Below are 19060 nucleotides of genomic sequence, written 5' to 3'. Positions count from 1 at the left end.
TCCCCTCAAATCTGCAAATGTTCCAATTAAGTTACCCCCATATAACCTAATATAGCCCAAAAGTCTGGAAGACGGGCCGAGGACTGTTGATTGTTGATAATGCCTTTTCTCCATGTTTGGTTACTGTTTTGATCTATAAATGTAAAGTAGCTGTTTGCTGAACAAGGGCTCTGTGTCATTTGCTGCGTACAGTTATGTGTTGGAATAATAACATATTTAAAATATTATATAGATTTATAAAAAAAACAAATCTTCAACCAGATTTTGCACAGTTACCTAATTGTGGTGGGTCTCTATTAGAAACTGTTTTCTAAATACGGATTCTAAATCAGCCCTTTACAAACATTATGTCCTTTGTCTGAGAATGTCCATGTCATAGTCCTCTCAGTTTCCCACACATACAGCACCTCTAATTGCTGTGTCCTCCTTTGCACCCAACTCTTGGATTATTAATGAGCCTTTTCCTCATATGGTGACTCTCGGGACAAACCTGATACTGATGTTTGTCTATGGTTGATCATCATACAGGGGCTCAGCTAATGAATTTGTCATTTCAGCCCACTCAGCAACCTTATCTGCTGCTTCCGTGTCTGTACTTACCCCTCTCATACTCAATTATTTATCCAGGGCCCCATCTGTAATGTGTATTTCATGATCTGACTTCACAGCACAGCTGTCACCGGACAAATATGTGAGAATCACTAGGAGAAGGGCTTCGGCTCTGCCCACAAGTTGGGAACCAAGAGTACATGATTTGATAGAGAAGAAGTTGTGCTTTTCCACATGAATGTCCTGCCCTCCACGCAGCAGAGATCATTTATCAAGCAGCCTGATCTCCAACTCTTAGGGACATTGTAATACTATTAAAGCATCTTAGATAACTAGATAAATGATGGTGTTTTTCCCTGGCAGCAGACCATATGGAAGGAAGGCAGTCACTATCCAACACTTACCCTGCTGTTGAACTCACTGGAGTGGGAATAGTCATTTTTACCCCTACACTATCCAATACTTACCCTACTGTTGCTCTAAAAGTATAATGTGTTGTAATGGTATGCATTGTAATGGTATGCGTTGTAATGGAATGCGTTGTAATGATAGTTTTAAAAAATGTGTTGTAATGGCATGCGTTGCAAAATTATGCAATGATTCTTCATATAAATATCTCAGCTTCGTATTTGAAACAATGTTTAATGGGATAAATGTATGAGAACTAAAGACAATTCTCCCTTAATGTAATTAACAATACACTGGGTAGTTTTAATAATGTATACAAAAAGTGATGGACGGAGAGCTTGAAATAATCCCAGCCACTGGTAACTTCTCAGGTCTGCATCCTAGTCCATTGTTACTTTTGTACAAAATGCCACCTTACTTTGGCCAAAGCTATATGCAAATCAGTTGTGACCCCTTTCCAATGGGAACAGTTGAATCCAAACTGCCAAGCCAGGAACCAACCTGGAGCGGAACAGAAGCAATCCGGGACCAGTTTCACCCTTGTTATGGGTAGTTTATTATGTCATCATAAGTGGGGCGGGTATGCCAGATGTAGAACCTGTGCTCACTGTCGCACTGGAATCAAGCTATACCTGGCTGATGACCTAATGATAAGGGTGAAACAAGTCCCGGGTTGCCTGTGTTCCCCATCCTTGAACCTCTAAAGGCCCTGGACACCCCGCCTGAGGCCAAAATATTTGCCACAAATTTGCAGAGGATCCACAAATCAGAATCAAAAGTACAAAGAAAATATTTATTTTCATAACCGCCCCCTCCTCCTCCCCTCCTCCCTTTGGGCGAGTCAGGCCCGAAGGGCTAAAATAGGTTTTTATATTGGGTTGAGGGTGTGTCTCCTCCTCAAGCCACTAAGACGCTCTGGGGCCACAGTAGTAAAACAAAAGAGGGAGGGCACGGGCCCCCTCCTGGAGCCTAATTAGGCTCCGAGCACACCCTCACCCGGGCCTAAATATGAAATAAAAAACCAGGGGGGCACCCCCATCCTTAAGCCTAAACAAGACCCTGCGGACACCATCTCTGGGCCGAAATGTGTAATAAAAGGGCAGGGGAACCGCGCCACCACCGAGCCTTAAAAAGACTCGCCATGGCCAAATGACAATACAATAGGGAGAGAGACAGCACAGCTCCCTTCCCTGAGCCATATTAGGCCCTAGAAATCCCATTCCCCTGAGTTGCATGTCAATATGAAGAGGAGGGGTGTTGCGTGCCCCCCCAGGCAGCTTATTAGGCCCCTGGGACCCCATCCCACAAGACCACATTTATTCATAAAGAGGATGGGTCTGCGTGGCCCCTCTCGCTGAGCTTTATTAGGCCTATGAGTCCCTCTCCCCAAGCCTTAAAAAGGCCCTGGGAACCACATTCCCTGGGCCCATTATTAGGCCCCGGGGACTCCATTCCCCGGGACCACATGTCATTATAAGGGGAGGGGGTCACATGTGCCCCCTCCCTCGCCTTATTAGGCACTGTGGAACCCATCCCAAGGGCCACATTCCATATTGAAAGATGGATGGGCCATATGTCCCCCTCCATAAGCCTTAGTAGAGCCCTGGAACCCCATTTCCCAAGGCCACATTCAATTATAAAGAGGAGGGGACTGCATGGCCCCCCTCCCTGAGCTTTAGTAGGCCCCGGGGACCCGATCCCCTGGGTCCAAATGCCATAATTTACGCTGCGGTGGTGTGTGGCCTTCTTCCGGACCCTTTTTTGGGCCCCAAGGCTCCATCCACAGTGCAAAAGTTAGGTGTCCTGGTGCTCACCCAGTGCACCCGAAAACTTAAAAGTTGGGGGATGCGTGGGGAACTGGCAGGGCTACTGTCTCCCTAGCCGGCTCCCCGCATAGTGAAGGAGCTGGCATTGCTCTGGCCTGGGGGAAGCAGCTCTTTATACTTGCTTCCTCCAGACAGGAGAAAAATCTCTTCTGTTTTCCCACGTACTGGGAGCATTTTTAGATCTCCCACTGGCTTTGAGACAGACATGCCTACCACGCCCCCACTACTGCAGGCCGGAAAGATATTTTTGCTCCTACCTGGCGGGAGATTTCAAAATCCTCTCTCGAGATGGAATCGAAGATATGCTTCCCTGCCGGCATCAGTGCGGGCAGGGAAACTACTCTGTCCTGCGGTGGACTCCCTGGGACACAGTAATAGAGCCAGCCCCCGGGCATGGGGTCTCTGGGGTCTTGTAAGGCTTGGAGTGGGGGGCTGCACACCCCTCATAGTGCATTTTGGCCCAATGAAATGGGGTCCCCAGCACCTCTTAGAGACTCTGGGAGGAGGGCCGCATGGTGGCCCCCATCCCTTTCATTCAAATATTGACCCGAGGGGATGGAGACACAGGCCCCTTAGAGGCTTGAGGAGGGGTCCATGGACCCTCGCCCCAAAAATCATCTGTGTGTTGCCCCCCGGACCCTGAATTTTTACCATAGCAGAGAACGCTTTAAAAAAAATGATTTTATTGCAGATTCTCATCCTCTGTGAATTTGCACCTCATTTACCTACCCTGCCCCTTTATGTCTTTTTTTAACCCTTTTGTTGTAGCAATTCCATCCTGTTAGCAGCCCCTAAAAACTATTATTTCAACATCTGCATTTACTTTGTGGAATACAATAATAATCAGTCATGCATGACGGAAATAATCTTCACTGGCTCACAACCTATGTCCATTGCTCAAAGAGCTATCTATACTAAGTGCACTGACTTTATGGCTGAATAATCCTCCTGGTACATGTTACCATGCTTATGATCTCAAAAACATTTTAAATTGCAGCTCTCTAAAGTTCGGACCACAACTTTTGGGGATTTTTTTTCTGTTTACCCTTTGGAAACTATCCTCATGACTTCTTTTCAGAAACGTAATTGCAACTTTTTAGTACCTACTGATTGTCTCAATAACGCAAGCTTGGAACTCAATCAATAATCTGATTAACAGTTAGTTTATTGATGTGGAGCACCATGAAACCAATATTCATTTGTGTGTACTTTACAAATACCATAGCCAGAGCTTCTACTGTGGGTCTGAAGTCTCCTGGTGGAATGGAATTATCCTTTTTTACGAAGGTGCAGATGGTGCATTGCTACTTTTGTTAGATTTTTTAGGTGACTGGTGAAGTTTAGAGAGCTGTCAACTGAGAACCCAAGAGATCTGGCTACGGAAGAGTGATTGTTATACTTAAGGAGTCTAGTTCATTCATGCATCTTTACATTTATGAGTTAGGACTGTATGAGTTTTATCTTGATTGGTTACATTTCAGGAAGATAGCAGATGTTTATTGATCTTCTGTTGAGGACAGTTTTTTAGGCTGCTAATGTTTGAGGGTTTACATACCCAAAGATAGAGTTCACCAGCAACATTTCTAATAGGGGCTCCTTCACCTTTGGTTTTATTTGCCATTCTGGTTTCCTACTCGAGTTAGTGTAGATATATATTTGGTTTGTCCTACCGTTGCTCTGTAGTGTAGTTCCTATATTCCCAATAGGCTCTGCGCATTGGAATAATATATCCTATAGATTTGACGTAGGATTTATGTCTACTAGGTCTCTATCGAATATATTAGACTTAATTGTGAGTGCCAGTTAGCTCAGAGGTCACTAGAAACTTTCTCAAATTCACAAGAAGGGATTAGTTTCTGACAACCGGATAAACATGACAACTTTGTTTCCCCAAGAATAAAACATATCTTCAGAGACGTGGAAACAATAGATAGATATTTTACTTAGTCAATCGTGCATGCTTCGTTTCATCAGAGGTGCAGAGAAATAGAGAGACGGGCGTTTTCCATAAAAGGATTTATTGAACAGTCTTCTTTCTCATGCAAAAGAAATGAACTGCTACAATCGCAATACTGGCTGCAAAGTATAATGCGTACAGCAAGAAGAGTATTATAAAATAATACTGTAAAATCATTGTATGGTTTCTAAACCATAGATAAATACATACATAAATAACAAAGGCTAAAAGTACTCAACTGGCGCTTCTAAAATACGCCTACCCCGATGTACCTAACCTAGGTTTAGTACAAGGGAAGAAGTAAGTGTGGTGTAGCATAGGTTTAGTTTCTTTGCCAATAATCTATCCAAGATTTCTCTTTAGGGTCTAATCAGCTCTGTACCTTGGTTTAGAATGAAGGAGGTCTGGTATCTCTGTCTCGAGACCCGATTTCCCAACACCCCATGACAGGAGCTTGGAAACACTGGAGCTGGATTCTCAGTGAGAGAAAGGACAGCTTCTCGATCAGTGCGTCAGCTGGAGGGTCGGCTTCCTTCGGCACTTGCTGAGGCGAGCTGCGTCGGGCAAGTAGATAGTCGAGCTCCTCCGAACCACCGTGTGTTTGCGAGAGCAAGTGTAGGCATATTTATACCTTGAAGGTGCCTAGTTTGACTTAAGTCGGGCATAATAACATCATCAAAGAACCCCAAGAGAATGGCAGTTCTTTGAAAACTCCATGAATTCTTGGACAAATCAATATTCAAGCAAGGGGATGTCCCTGACTGCTTAAACCGATTTTTCCAAGAAAACGTTGTGGCTTTTTGGAACGGGTGGAAGTAGCCATGCCTGTATTTAGACTGCATGGGCTATGTCTAAATATGGATATGATTTCTAGGCCTATATAAGGGCAATGTGTATTGTACCTATATAAGGGCATGTTTCGCACGGATCCTAAAACGCCATACAACACCTCTGCTTCAGTGATTGAGGCTTCAGGTCTTTGGCTTCTCTCGGGATTCAGGGTGGTAAACGGGTCAATGTCAGGTCTTGTTACTACCAATAGTGCCCTCGATCAGTATAAGTTACTCTATATGCCAATGAGTAACTCCTCTCTGCACCAACTCATAGTCGGTAAAACTAGTACATTAACCTGTTGGCTTAATCCATTATTCATTTAGAACTGCCCCACTCTCTGCCTGAGATCACAGCTTGACATCAGACCTCTAACAGTTTCTGCCGGTAATTCCTGACAGTGCATCACAGCAGCAAGTGCTCCTGTGACTTCTCTTTTCCTTCCGCAACTTTCTTTGGTAAAGTAGTCAAGTTCTAAATACCTTCAGAGAGACTCAAGATGGTGGGGATACTCAAAGGATAAACATCCTCAGCCACAACTTTATACTGGTCTCAGATTGAAAAAACATGCAAGATCTTTGTTCTACTTCCTTAGCAATTGTGTTACTTGTCCTGATTTAAGCACATCTGGGAAGGTGCTTTCCATCAGTGACATATTTACTGCCTTGAGTACAAGAGCTTGATAGTTCTGTCCATGCTTTGATCAGTGTCCATAGAAGGTATACAATGGTGGTTTTCAATATTTACAGGTTGGAGGAAGGAAGACCAATTGCTTACATGTATTTTGAATATGGAGGGGAGGGGAAGTCTTTGGTCTGATTCTGTATGTATGTTCTGTGTTTTCATTGTGAAGAATATTTCTATCTCCTCAGTTTTGTCTTTGATATAAATCATTGGTTAATTTGGTTAGTGCCTAATTTAATGGTTTGGAAAAGGGCTTTGAGGCATAGGCAAGTTTCTGATGTTGAAATCCTACTAATTTTTTTTATCTTCCTGATTTCTCTCCTACTGACATTTAGCTCATTGTTTTCCCAGAGTTTAAGCAGTCTTTCAGTTCTTTTTAGATCTTGGCTCTATCTCGAAAGAGACATGTTGTGTATACTTTGTGGGCTTCAGCTCACACATAGGCATTACATTTGCTGGCTACATTGTCACTCTCCTATTCTTTCTCCCCATTTGTCCATGGGATGCATGGGTCATGCCTCTTCCTGTTTTTAGCCCATCCCAAAAGCATGGACCAATTCCTCCATCCGCTGCTCCCATATAATTACCCTTTTAGGAACGTCTTTTTTCTTTGTTCAAGTGCCCTCGTCAAGAGTGCTCATGTTTTCATTTGCTCTGAGCGCTGTTGTAAACAGGGCTGTAAATCATGTTCTTATCTCGTCACATTTGCTGAGCATTCGAAGACCGAGATTAAATGTCAGCCACTGTTTTCACTAGGTGCCTGTTCCGTGCCCAACCCCCCCATCGCTGCTAGACCGGTCTCCCCGCCCCCACCCTCTTGTCCCCTCCGTCCAGCATTGTAGTGACCCAGTGCATGCTGTGCCGCCATACTTAGAAGAGGAAATGTAAGATTTTGAGTTGGACTGCTCACTGTCCTCATGTCCATTCACACTGTGCACGCACCTGGCACAAACACGCGGTCCAGTCTTATCTTTTTGGGGGGTTGTGGCATGAAATTATAGCTCTTTACATGAGCACCTGATTATATTAAATGAGTTCAGATTCATTTTTGTAGGCATGGGCCGATTAACTGATTTGCCAATAATCACAGGATGTTGAGTTAAGCCGAGGCTCAAACCTGGTTCTGCAGTTCCAAATTCGGTTGCTTTGGCATTAGATCACAACTCCTTTGTGACGGACCACTGAGATCTCGGTGAATTGTGTCTCTGTTGGCATGCTGAATTTCCACAGGGCAGACTTAATCTGACAAGACCCGTTCCCACAGCAAGTTCCGACGGGTAGTTTACCAGTGCCAGTCACCCAGGCCGGACATCCTTGTGTGGTGTGTCACTTTCTGCAGTCCCTCAGCTTCCTTTCCTGTCCCTGTGTTCGAGGACCTCAGTTATTTGTACAGCAGAGACAACAGTTGTTACTTGCTGCCTTTACTGAGTTCACCTTTTGTGTGCAGTGCTCAACCTCCTGAGCTGATAACTGGACAAACTGGTCTCTACTATTTTAACCTCCAAGCACCTGGGGCTATGAAAGCAGTGAATGACTAACCTGAAGTCAGGGACCGTCTTCAGGCCTCCGCACCACATCGCATATCCTTCAAACAACATGAGATTTAGCGTGGCTGCTATCTCAGAAAGCAGGGCAAATCCTTCCAATTACTATAGCTAAATAGCCTCTCCATAGCACATGGCTCAAAGAAAATAACATTGACAACCCCAATACAGCTTGGATTGCCGAGACGTATTGGCTTTGCCAATGCTTGTTTTTGAGAGTAAGTGGAGCTAGTTTATTGTTGATGTTGGTAGTGGATAGTGAGTACATCAGTTTTTGTAATCACTTTTGCTTCCTTTGTGATTACTTGCAGCCTTTCTATCAAGATACTTAAGTGAATGTTTTTTAAGTGTCTTTTCCACGTCCTGATGGAATGTGGTTGAGTTTTTAATAGAAGGCTTGTTGTGGATGTTGAGAATAAAATGGTGTGGTAATTCATCTCATGGATAATGAGATAGTCAAAGACTTTCTTGAATTTGTTTAATTTCAGCTGTGCAAGGATCAGGCTCAGATGTTATTCTCTTTTGCATTAGGAAGTTAATTAACTGTGCAAAGTTATCACGAACGTACAGTTTCCTAGCAGGATTGTCATTTTCAGTTTTTCCGAGCATTGTATTGTATTGTAATTGCATTTATATAGCGTTTACTACACCGGATGAGGCGTCAAAGCGCTTTTTCGGTGAGTAACACGCTACTCCGGAACCCATGAAGGATTAGTGGTGAATCATTATAGTGAAAATATGAAAGTAATTTGAGTGGTGGATACGTTAGTCAGTTATTTGGATTGAGAAGGATAGTGGAGGGATAGAGAAGGGAAAAGGTTTGCATTTATATAGCTTTTGCTACCCCTGATGGGCTGTTAAAGTGCTTTTTCGTCGAGTAGCACGCTACTCTGGAACCCATACCGTGTTAGAGGTAAATTAGTATAGTGAAATATTAAAGTAATGATGAAATTGCTTAAATAAATGTGATTGGCATAGTGTGAGGGCATATTTAGGATAAATTATTCAAGATGTTCCGAGAAGATGGGTTGTGTCTCGGGCGGTATATGATGTAGAAACACTAGGTCATATTGTGGTTTTGGTAGAAAGAGATCAATAGGAGTTTGGAAGAGGGAAATTGTAATCGTATGGTGCTGGGATGTCTAGAGGTGAGTTGGATGTAGGAGTGAACCATGATTCTGTGATTATATGTTATTTATTATCTTGTATACTATATTCTGTGATATATTGTTATCTTTTGTTTTTTTGTATTGTGTGTGTTTTGTTGTTGTTTTTAACTGTTTGTATTATGTTGTATGTTTGTGTTCATTGTGCTGTTTAATTGTATTGTTAACTTGTATTGTTGTTATTTTTTGTATTAGCTTGAAGTTGTGTTGTTTGTTCTGTGTCGTAAACAGAGTTACTGTGGTCCTGTATTATTGTTATAGAAAGAGTGGCCAATATGGCAGAGTTTATGTTCAAGAAAAAAAAACCATCAGTTGTTGGTCCTCCCTTTAATTGCATGTAGGATGGTAGCACACCAAATCCTCTCCATCATTGGCCTCGAGAGCTCAGCTGTATGTATTTAAGAATTCCTTTATAAAGTGTATTCTCTGTGTTCTATACATTTCAATCAGTCGTTTGTTAAGCGCACTACATACCCGTGAGGGATCAAAGGCGTTGGGGGGGGGGGGGGCAGAGGGGGAGGTAGTGGCCGCTACTGATCGAACAGCCAGGTCTTTAGTATCCTCCTGAAGGTCAGCAGGTCTTGGGTCTGTCCTATGGGGGGTGATGTGGCCGTGTCGTGGTACATTGAGGATCAGTCGTGCCGAGGCGTTTTGGATGCGTTGTAGTCGATTGATGAGCTTGGTTGGGGCTCCCGCGTAGAGGGCGTTTTTCGTAGTTGAGTCTGCTGCTGACGAGGGCCTGGGTGACTGTCTTTCTTTGTATCTGTCGGGATTCATCTGTAGATCTTGCGGAGCATGCAGAGGGTGTTGAAGCAGGAGGAGGAGACAGCGTAGACTTACTTGGTCATTGAGAGAGTTGAGTCGAGGATGATTCCCAGGTTGCATGCGTGGTCGGTGGGGGTCGGGGCTGCCCCCAGTGCCGTTGGCCACCAGGAGTCGTCCCAAGCTGATGGTTTGGAGTCAAGGATGAGGACCTCCGTCTTGTCCGAGTTCAGCTTCAGACGGCTGATCTTCATCCAGTCGGCGACGGCCTTCATTACTTCATGGAGGTTGGCTTTGGCTGTGATGGGGTCCTTGGTGAGGGAGAGGATCAGTTGAGTGTCGTCGGTGTAGGAGATTATGTTGAGGTCGTGCTGTTGGGCGACGTGTGTACCTTTGAAGTAAGTGCTCATTAACGGAATTCTGGGTGTGTCATCTGTTGATTGTTTGGGGTTGGGGTGTATTTATCTAGAATAAACCCTTTACATAGCACAATGGGCGCACTCTGGGTTTAGAAGTGTGATTGCTTTACTGAACATCTTTGAGTAAGTCGAGAGTGCAGATCCTAGGGAAGGGATGTAGTGAGGTACAGAGAAATGAAAATACATAATAATTTACACAGTGGATTGTGGTTGGTCCGGAACCTAGACTTTAAACTCCATAAAGAACACATAGAAATACAAGTCTTCACATTCACGTGTGTGACGGTAAAATAAATGGGATGGAAAGGACAGTATGATGAAGAGACTGACGGAGAGAGAGAAAAAGAGACATATATAGCAAATGAGACACTCAGAGAAATGCAAATCTTTGTGAACTGTGTGACTTACCTGCCGGACACTGTGCATGCCTTGTGACTGCAGAAAGTCCTGGATCTCCTCCTGAAGCAGGTTCTCCTCCCCCTCCTTCTGGCTGACCTCCACCGTGCGCACGTGGCTGCTTGCTGCATGTGATTGTTTGTATGTAAAGGCCAGTGAGGGTGTCCCCACCACGCCGACATTGTCCAGGAGCAGGCGTGTCACAAGTTTGTAGTGCAGGAGCTGAGACAGTGATTCAGATCCACCTGTAGGAGATTCCAGGTCAGACGTTAGTGCCACCAGCCCTGGCAGGCACTCCTCATGAAAAGACCACGAGGTGGTATAAAAATAGGTGACGTGGCGTGGCGGCTCAAACTTGTCCAAGTAACTGCGTCCCCCGAGGTCAAACATCACAGCTTTTTGTAGAAGGAGAGTGTTTTCACCTGGTTTCATCTTTGACGGAATTTTGGAAAGCCAGTTGGGTGAGAGACACAGCAGGATACTACCTAGGAAAGGAAACAGAAGGAGAGAAGGGAGCAAAGGATGGGCGGGGAGAAGGTCATGAGATAAATATGGACTGGAGATGGGTGGAACGAGAAAACAGGAGAGATAGGCAAATGGTGAATATTAGAGTTGGAAAGAAGAGAATAATTTGATACAGGGACAAGAGAGGAAAATGTGTTGTCAACGGATAGGAGGTAGTGCTATATTGAGGCGAGAATCTTTTGGTGAGATGGGGTAGGAGTGAATGAAGAAATCGAGTGAGAAAAGAGAATGGTCTGGATTGAATGTTTCAAAACGTGGGGAGATGGTGCAGAGAAGGGAGGACGAAAGGATAGAAAGGAGAGGAAGAGATGCCGTCAGAAGAGGCAGGTTGGTTGGAGGATAGACAACACTGGAAGAGCAAGGACAGGAAAATCAAAGGGACAGAAAAGAAGAGATTAAAGAAGGAGTAAAGGGCAGTTATTGAGGAACGATTAGTGATTAAAATATTATTACAGTTTCTAGATGAGAGTATGTTGCCTTTTTGTAAAGAGCTAGAACATTGTTCTCTGTCACTGCTTTCCTCGGTTAACTCTTCAAAAGATGGGGAAGGGGACTGTGAAATGCTTCCCTGTAGAGATGCCTGTAAATAGTTTTTTCTTACTTCCAGTATTTCCTCAATACCTTTCTGCTAGCCCATTTATAATAAGCTAGGATAAAAAATTGTGTTGAGGTGTGTAAATCTACAGACAACTCAAGAGGTTCTGGCAATATATATCTTCCAGGCTGATGTTGATTTAAGGTAGTTAGTGGAAGATTTAACTTTTTAGACACTGTTCCTCAAGGATACTTTGAGTGTGATTTGAGGATTGTTGTTACGTTTTGCCTAATTCTCCAGTATTGGAAAATTCATAGAGTCGCATTCTTTAATCATCCCTGCCGTCAAGCCAGGAGTCTTAACGTGATATTTGAAAGTACGTAGTTCAAAAGAAACCAAACTTCAACCAGTCAGGATATGTGAACCAGCACCCCTTGCCTCCAGGGCCATTATACCTCAGCTTTCTTACCAAACATTGTGTGAATGGAGTATACTTGAGCTCTGCTCAGTTTTTCTCCTCCGAGCAAGTTTTGTCTTCATTTTTAAGTCTATATGATGACTACGTGTAGCAATTCAACCTTCCCCACCTGTTGATGATTTTGTGTGACAGAAAATATGACAGATGCTCCTAAACATGTTACTTCAGTTCTTCTGGTACCTGTAGGAAATGAATACTACAATCTGAAGATCCCCACAAAGATTGTGTTTGCTGTCTTCATCCCAGACACAAGACCAAGGAACGTAAGTTTTCTCACACTTTCTCTGCAAAGACTCTGAAAGACGCGGAAGGTATATTACTTCTGTGGCTTCTAAGGAAATATCAAGGCCAAGAAGGCACCATCATCAGGAGAAGAATGAGAAAGTATGGCAAAAACCCCTAAAAAAGGCCCACAAAAAAGGCCGTTTTGCAGAAAATTCTCCTAAACATTCCAGGGGAATTTTGTGGTAAACCTAACTGAAAAAGGCATAAGGCCACAGGCGTGACACCACCTAGATAGCATGGTTCTGCCTCATATGTCCTGGAATTTCCTGAAGGAAACAATCTTCTTCAGTCCTACTAAGATTGCAATCTGAACCACCCACTCCATCTCTAAAGGCTCGCTCTCTCGACTTGTTTAAGTAAAAGTTAAAATTACCATTGACGGATCTTTTGTTGACAACACTGTTGACAAAAAAATAGTCAGCAAGACACACTGACGACAGCAGATTGACAATGGTCCTTAAACCCACCACTTCGATGATGGGAGCACCATCAATGGAAATCCCAATATCAATCTTAAAATCAGCAACAATAACAAAGCCTTTGTCAACAACACCATTAACATACTCTTCAATGAGGCCACCCAAAGTACTCTTATTCTCTAAAAAGAGCATTACTGTACGAGAATACATCATCAGCTCACCCAGTAATCAATCATCGAGGCTTGTATAGCGTGGCTTGTAACCCAGGAGAGTCTGCTGGCGCTGTGGGGTTTAAGCGATCCTCGGTCGGAGAGAGCTGGAGGTCGAAAAGCCAAGTTTTTAGCTGCTTCCTGAATTCCCTCAAGGGGGGGTGTGCATAGGAGGAAGGGGAGGTCATTTCAGTACGTAACAGGGAGGAAGGAGAAGGAGCGGCCCCAACTTCAGCTCCGACAGATGGTCGGGACCAGGGCTAAGGCGAGGGAGGAGGAGCAGAGCTCTTTGGTTGGATGGTGGGAAGTCGGGCAGTTGTTGAGGTAGGTGGGTCCAGTTTCATTGCGGGCTTTGTAAGTGTGAGTGAGGAGCTTGAAGAGGTATCGTTCCTGAACGGGGAGTGAGTGGAGAGCCCTGAGGTGAGGGGTGATGCTGGATCTTTTGGGAAGGTCGAGGATGAGTCTTGCTGCTGAATTCTGGATGGTTTGGGTGCGGTTAAGGAGTTGTTTGGTAGTTTCGGTGTAGAGACTCCTTTCGTAGTTGAGTAAGTCGGACATTAGGGCCAGGGTTACTGTTTTTAGGGTTGAAATGGGGATCCAGTGGAAAATCTTGTGGAGCATGCGGAGGGTGTGAAAGCAGGCAGCGGAGATGGAGTTGATCTGTTGTTTCATGGTGAGGTGTGCATCCAAGATGATTCCGCGGTTGCGGTGTGGTCAGACAGAGTGGATGCTGGGCCGAGTGCGGAGGGCCACCTGTTGCCACCAGGGGAGGGCTTGTTTCCAAAGATGATGACCTCCGTCTTGTCTGAGTTGAGTTTAAGGCAGTTGGCTTTCATCCAAGTGGTGATGCTAGTCATGTTGGTTTGGAAGTTTAGTCTTGTGGTGGCTGGGTCTCCTGAGAAGGATACGACAAGCTGGGTGTCATCGGTGTAGGAGATGATGTTGAGTGCGTGGGTGCAGGTGATGTTGGCCAGAGCAGTCATGTAGGTGTTGAAGAGGGTGGGGCTGAGGGAAGAGCCTTGAGGGATGCCGAAGATGATGTTTTTGGGTGCAAAGGCAAAGGGTGGAAGATGGATATTTTGAGGTCATCCGGAGAGGAAGGAGGTGATCCAGTTGAGAGCCTTGCCTTTGATGCCAGTGTGGTGGCGTCTGTTGATGAGGGTGTAGTGGGAAACTGTGTTGAAGGCTGTCGAGAGGTCAAGGAGGATGAGGGTGGCCAAGCTGCCCTGGTTGAGGAGGCATCTGATGTCATTGGTAGCTGCGATCAGGGCAGTCTCTGTGCTGTGGTTTGGTCATAATGCTGACTGGGAGCAGTTGTTCTCCTCCATAAATTTTGTGAGCTGGTGGTTGACGGTCTTCTCCAAGACATTGATGGGGAAGGGGATGAGCGAGCTGGATCAGTAATTCTTGAGTTCGTTGGGGTGGGCTGAGGGTTTCTTGAGGAGGGGTTTGACCTCAGCGTGCTTCCAGGCATTGGGTACAATGGCTGTGGTGATGGAGGAGTTTAGGAATCCAGCAACGGTGTATCCAATGGTTTTGCTTCCTAGGTCGTAGATGTGGTGTGGGTAGGGGTCAGAGGGGGATCCGGAGTGGATGTTGTTCATGATGGAGATGGTGTCTTCTGATGAGAGTTGCTTCCATTCGCTGTTTAGGCGGAGGGTGACAAAGCTAGAGACACGGGGATGGGAGACGTGTGCGGGCTGTGGGTTGAAGCTGCTGTAGATGAGAATGATCTTGTGGGGAAAAGTTTTCTAGTGTGTCGCAAAGGGCTTGAGAGCTTTTTGGTGTGGTTGCTGCTTGCTTCTTGGCGGGTGGTGAGGGCTTGTTTCTTGGTTTCCTTAAGGCGGTGGTGGTAACTGTTGAGGGCAGCCTTGAAGATGTCGCAATTTGCAGGGGTCTTGTTGGAGTGCCTGAGTCTTTTCAGCTTCATGCAGTGGTGTGTGAGGGTCATTAGTTCAAGGGTGAACCATCTGGCTTGCTTGGCAGTACTTCCACTGGGAGTGTTCTTCTGTGGGCGATGTTGTCAGTGGTAGAGATGATCCAGTTAGAGAAATTCAGGATGTCAAATTTGAGAGAGTCCGTGGGGGTGGTCTGGTTTCGTTCACGGCAGCAGTCCAGATGGGTTTGGTGACTTTGCTCCAGGAGCGCCCAGGAGGAACGGGGTGTCTCATGGGGGCTTCTCATGGGTCATCAATGGAGAAGTGAACAATGCTGTGATCTGTCCAGGTCAGCTTGCTGGTGTGGGAGAACTTGGCGCAGTCGCTGGTGGAGAAAAGGGGTCCAAGGTGTGTCCTGCACTGTGCGTGGTGACCAGTTGAGTGAGGAGTCAGCGGGCCTTCGAGGTGGAAGTTGAGGTCTCCCAAGAATATGTAGTGGTCAGAGTCTATTGCTTGTGGGGCGATGAAGTACGGGATAGCGTTGTAGCGGGCCTGGAGGTCTGTAAATGAGGGTTCCTCTGATGGTAGTTTTAGCATTGGGTTTGATCTGCAAGTTGAGGTGTTACATGATCAGTGTAGTGTTGTCATTGAGGGCGATTCATTAGAGGCAGTCTTTGTGGATGATGACGATGCCTCCACCGGGTCTGTAGGGGCAGTCGTGGTTAAACATCTTGTATCCTGGACGAGGGGGCGTAGCGGTTGCGAAGTGGAGTGCGGACAAGGGGGGGGGGGGCAGTAAAGTCTCACCATTTCCACTGTGACATTTACTGGACACAGAATACTTGAATGATAGATCAATTTTGCCTTGCTTACAGTTCCATCCAACTTCACATCAAATATCAGTAGGACGATGATCAATATCTTGAGAATGAATACTCTTTTCCTGAGCAACCTGCGTCCCAGCCTGGAATGCTTAAACCAAGAAAGGTAGAATCCTTGCAAGAACAATATGATTGAGTCCTTTGAAGTGAGTTTCATTACCCAAAGTAGAATATGATTGCAAGTACCCAGGACTGTAGTTAAAGATCTGGGTGTAATGATTGCCGACCACTTTAAAGTATTCACAGAGTAATCCACTCACCAAACTTCACCAAGGTCTCAGCCTTCAACTCATCCATTTACAGCTTGAACCCCAAAAACAATACATTCTCTGGGCAGATCTCTGCTCAGGAAACATTTCTGGATCCAGTCTGACTCCTGGGGATAAGTCTACAGTAAGGAATCTGTGGCTAGAATTCTCTGTTAGATTAGGATGAATATGTGTCACTATTATCTGCTCCATCTACTCCGCACACAGCAAATTCTCCTCATGATGACATTGGAGAATTTAATGCTTTGCTTGAGAGAGCATCGAAGAAATGTTACCCTGCCTCTACCCATGAAACCATCAGATTCTTCCTATATCACATGAAAGAAACAGCTCAGAAGTTGGTACAATCTATCTCGAATATTGATTGTATCTGGATGGAAGGCTTAAAAATAATCAAAAACCCAGCAATGGTAGCCCCCATTGTCACTCGTCTGGACAAGAAATACAACTCTCCTGTATGCTTCATAAGCCACTCTGAACTGGACTGTGTTTTGATGCAAGCAGCATAAAGAAGGTCAAGGAATCCTACTTCTGCTGTACTCCATCTGTCAGGGAGGGTAGGAGGTTGGATATTGTAAGAAAATGTCTTTTGGCAATCAATCAATCAATCATGCCATTTGTATAGCGCACTACTCACCCGGGAGGGTCTCAAGGCGCTTGGGGGGAGGGGTATGCTACTGCTCGAACAGCCAGGTCTTGAGTTGTTTCCTGAAGGCGAGATGGTCCTGGGTCAGCCGAAGGTGGATGGGGAGGGAGTTCCAAGTCTTGGCAGCCAGGTAAGAGAAGGATCTTCCACCGGCGGTGGCTCTTCGGATGCGTGGTACGGCTGCGAGGGCGAGGCTGGTGGACCGTAGCTGGAGGGTGGGCGTGTAGAAGGTCAGGCGGTCGTTGAGGTACTTGGGGCCCAGGTCGTGGAGAGACTTGTGTGCGTAGGTGAGGAGCCGGAACGTGATCCTCTTGTCGACGGGGAGCCAGTGCAGGTTCCTCAGGTGGCTGGAGATGTGGCTGCGTCGGGGGACATCCAGGATGAGTCGGGCGGAGGCGTTCTGGATGCGCTGGAGTCTTTTCTGTAGCTTGGCTGTGGTTCCGGCGTAGAGGGCGTTTCCGTAGTCCAGTCGGCTGGTGACGAGTGCCTGGGTGACAGTCTTCCTGGTCTCGGTCGGGATCCAGCGGAAGATCTTGCGAAGCATACGCAGGGTGTTGAAGCACGATGAGGAGACGGCGTTGACTTGTCTGGTCATCGAGAGGGAGGGGTCCAGGATGAAGCCCAGGTTGCGTGCGTGGTCGGTTGGCTTGGGTGCGGTGCCCAGGGCTGGGGGCCACCAGGAATCGTGCCAGGCGGAGGGCGAAGATCCCAGGATGAGGACTTCCGTCTTGTCCGAGTTCAGTTTCAGGCGGCTGTCCTTCATCCACTCGGCGACATCTTTCATCCCTTTGTGTAGGCAGGTTCTGGCGGTGTCGGGGTCTCTGGTGAGGGAGAGGATGAGCTGGGTGTCGTCGGCGTAAGAGATGATGTTGAGGTTGTGCTGGCGTGCGATGGCTGCGAGAGGTTTCATGTAGATGTTGAAGAGGGTGGGGCTGAGTGAAGATCCTTGCGGGACGCCGCAGATGACTTCGGTGGCCTCGGAGCGAAACGGGGGGAGGCGGACTCTTTGTGTTCTTCCGGCGAGGAACGAGATGATCCACTCCAGTGCCTTCTCTTGGATACCGATGTTGCTGAGGCGCTGGACTAGGGTGCGGTGGCAGACCGTGTCGAACGCAGCGGAGAGGTCCACGAGGATGAGGGCCACTGTTTCCCCCTTGTCGAGCAGGGTCCGGATGTCGTCGGTGGCTGCGATGAGGGCGGTCTCGGTGCTGTGGTTGGCTCTGAAGCCGGACTGCGAGGGGTCGAGGGATCCGTTCGTCTCGAGGAAGGCGGTCAGCTGTCTGTTGACGATCTTCTCGATGGCTTTAGCAGGAAAAGGGAGGAGCGAGATGGGGCGGAAGTTTTTCAGATCGGTGGGGTCCGCTGTAGGTTTCTTCAGGAGGGCATTGATCTCGGCGTGCTTCCAGCTCTCCGGGAAGGTGGCGGTGTTGAAGGAGGCGTTGATGATGTTCCGGAGTTGGGGTGCGATGGTGGAGTCGGCCTTGTTGAAGACGTGGTGTGGGCAGGGGTCGGTCGGTGATCCGGAGTGGATGGTGTTCATCGTGCGGGCTGTGTCTTCGGTGGTCACGGTGGTCCAGGTGCGAAGGGTGGCGGTGGGCGGCATTGGTTCGACGGTTGGGTGCGTGGGTGGGGCGCCGAAGCTGTTGTGGATGTCGGCGATCTTGCGGTGGAAGAACGAGGCGAGGGAGTCGCAGAGGTCTTGTGACAGAGTGATGTCGTTGGTGCCGGTGCTAGGGTTGGAGAACTCCTTGACGATAGTGAAGAGCTCTTTGCTGTCGTGGGCGTTGTTGTCCAGTCGTTCCTTCAGGGATTTCTTCTTGGTGGTGCGGATGAGCTGGTGGTGCTTGCGGGTAGCGTGTTTGAGGGCGGTCATGTTGTCGGTGGTTTGGTCGAGGAGCCAGGCTTTCTCGAGGGTGCGGCAGGTCTTCTTGGAGTCCTTGAGGTAGTCGGTGAACCAGGATGCCTTCTTGCTTCTGGGTCTGCTGGGAGGGTTCTTTAGTGGCGCGAGGTCGTCGGCGCAGGCGGTCAGCCACTGTGTGAAGTTGCGGCCTGCTACCAGTGTCATAGCTTCCAATTCCTTAGCTATTCTGGGAAGAAACAATAGACAAGTGTGGCCTGACTTAAATTCAAACTTGTATTCCTCCCAGAAGACAAAGGAAGTCACTGGAAGTCTATTCTACAAGAGTATAGGAAGCTGGAATTTTATGTAGTTTATTTATTTATTTAGAAAGTTTTATATAGCGCAAACTTGATCCCGAAGGATATCAGAGCGCTTTACAATTTGAAGGAAAGGCAGGTAACAGTTCAGTACATGAGTCAAATGAGGAATCTACATAGACATTGAATCAAATAGAGCTCACATAACAGGCCTGGGGTCAGCAAAGAATGGGCTAG

The 19060-nt window shown here is 46.6% G+C and overlaps 1 protein-coding gene across 1 annotated transcript in view; it reads right to left on the bottom strand.

The window, feature by feature from the left end:
* LOC144759983 (carnosine synthase 1-like) overlaps positions 1–12976 on the bottom strand; it is a 272725-nt gene extending 259749 nt beyond the window's left edge. The window contains exons 1-2 of the mRNA XM_078646512.1: positions 12739–12976; positions 10555–11027 (exon numbers count right to left, since the gene is read on the bottom strand). Coding sequence (XP_078502638.1) covers positions 10555–11027; positions 12739–12976 — 711 coding nt within the window. The remainder of the gene's footprint in view (positions 1–10554; positions 11028–12738) is intronic.
* Between the last annotated feature and the right edge of the window lie 6084 nt (positions 12977–19060).

This window comes from Lissotriton helveticus, chromosome 1_1 (genome assembly GCF_964261635.1).
Source record: "Lissotriton helveticus chromosome 1_1, aLisHel1.1, whole genome shotgun sequence".
NCBI classification, from domain to species: Eukaryota; Metazoa; Chordata; class Amphibia; order Caudata; family Salamandridae; genus Lissotriton; species Lissotriton helveticus.
The sequence above is the reverse complement of the archived record's forward strand: the minus strand, read 5'-3'. Positions and strand labels throughout refer to the sequence as shown.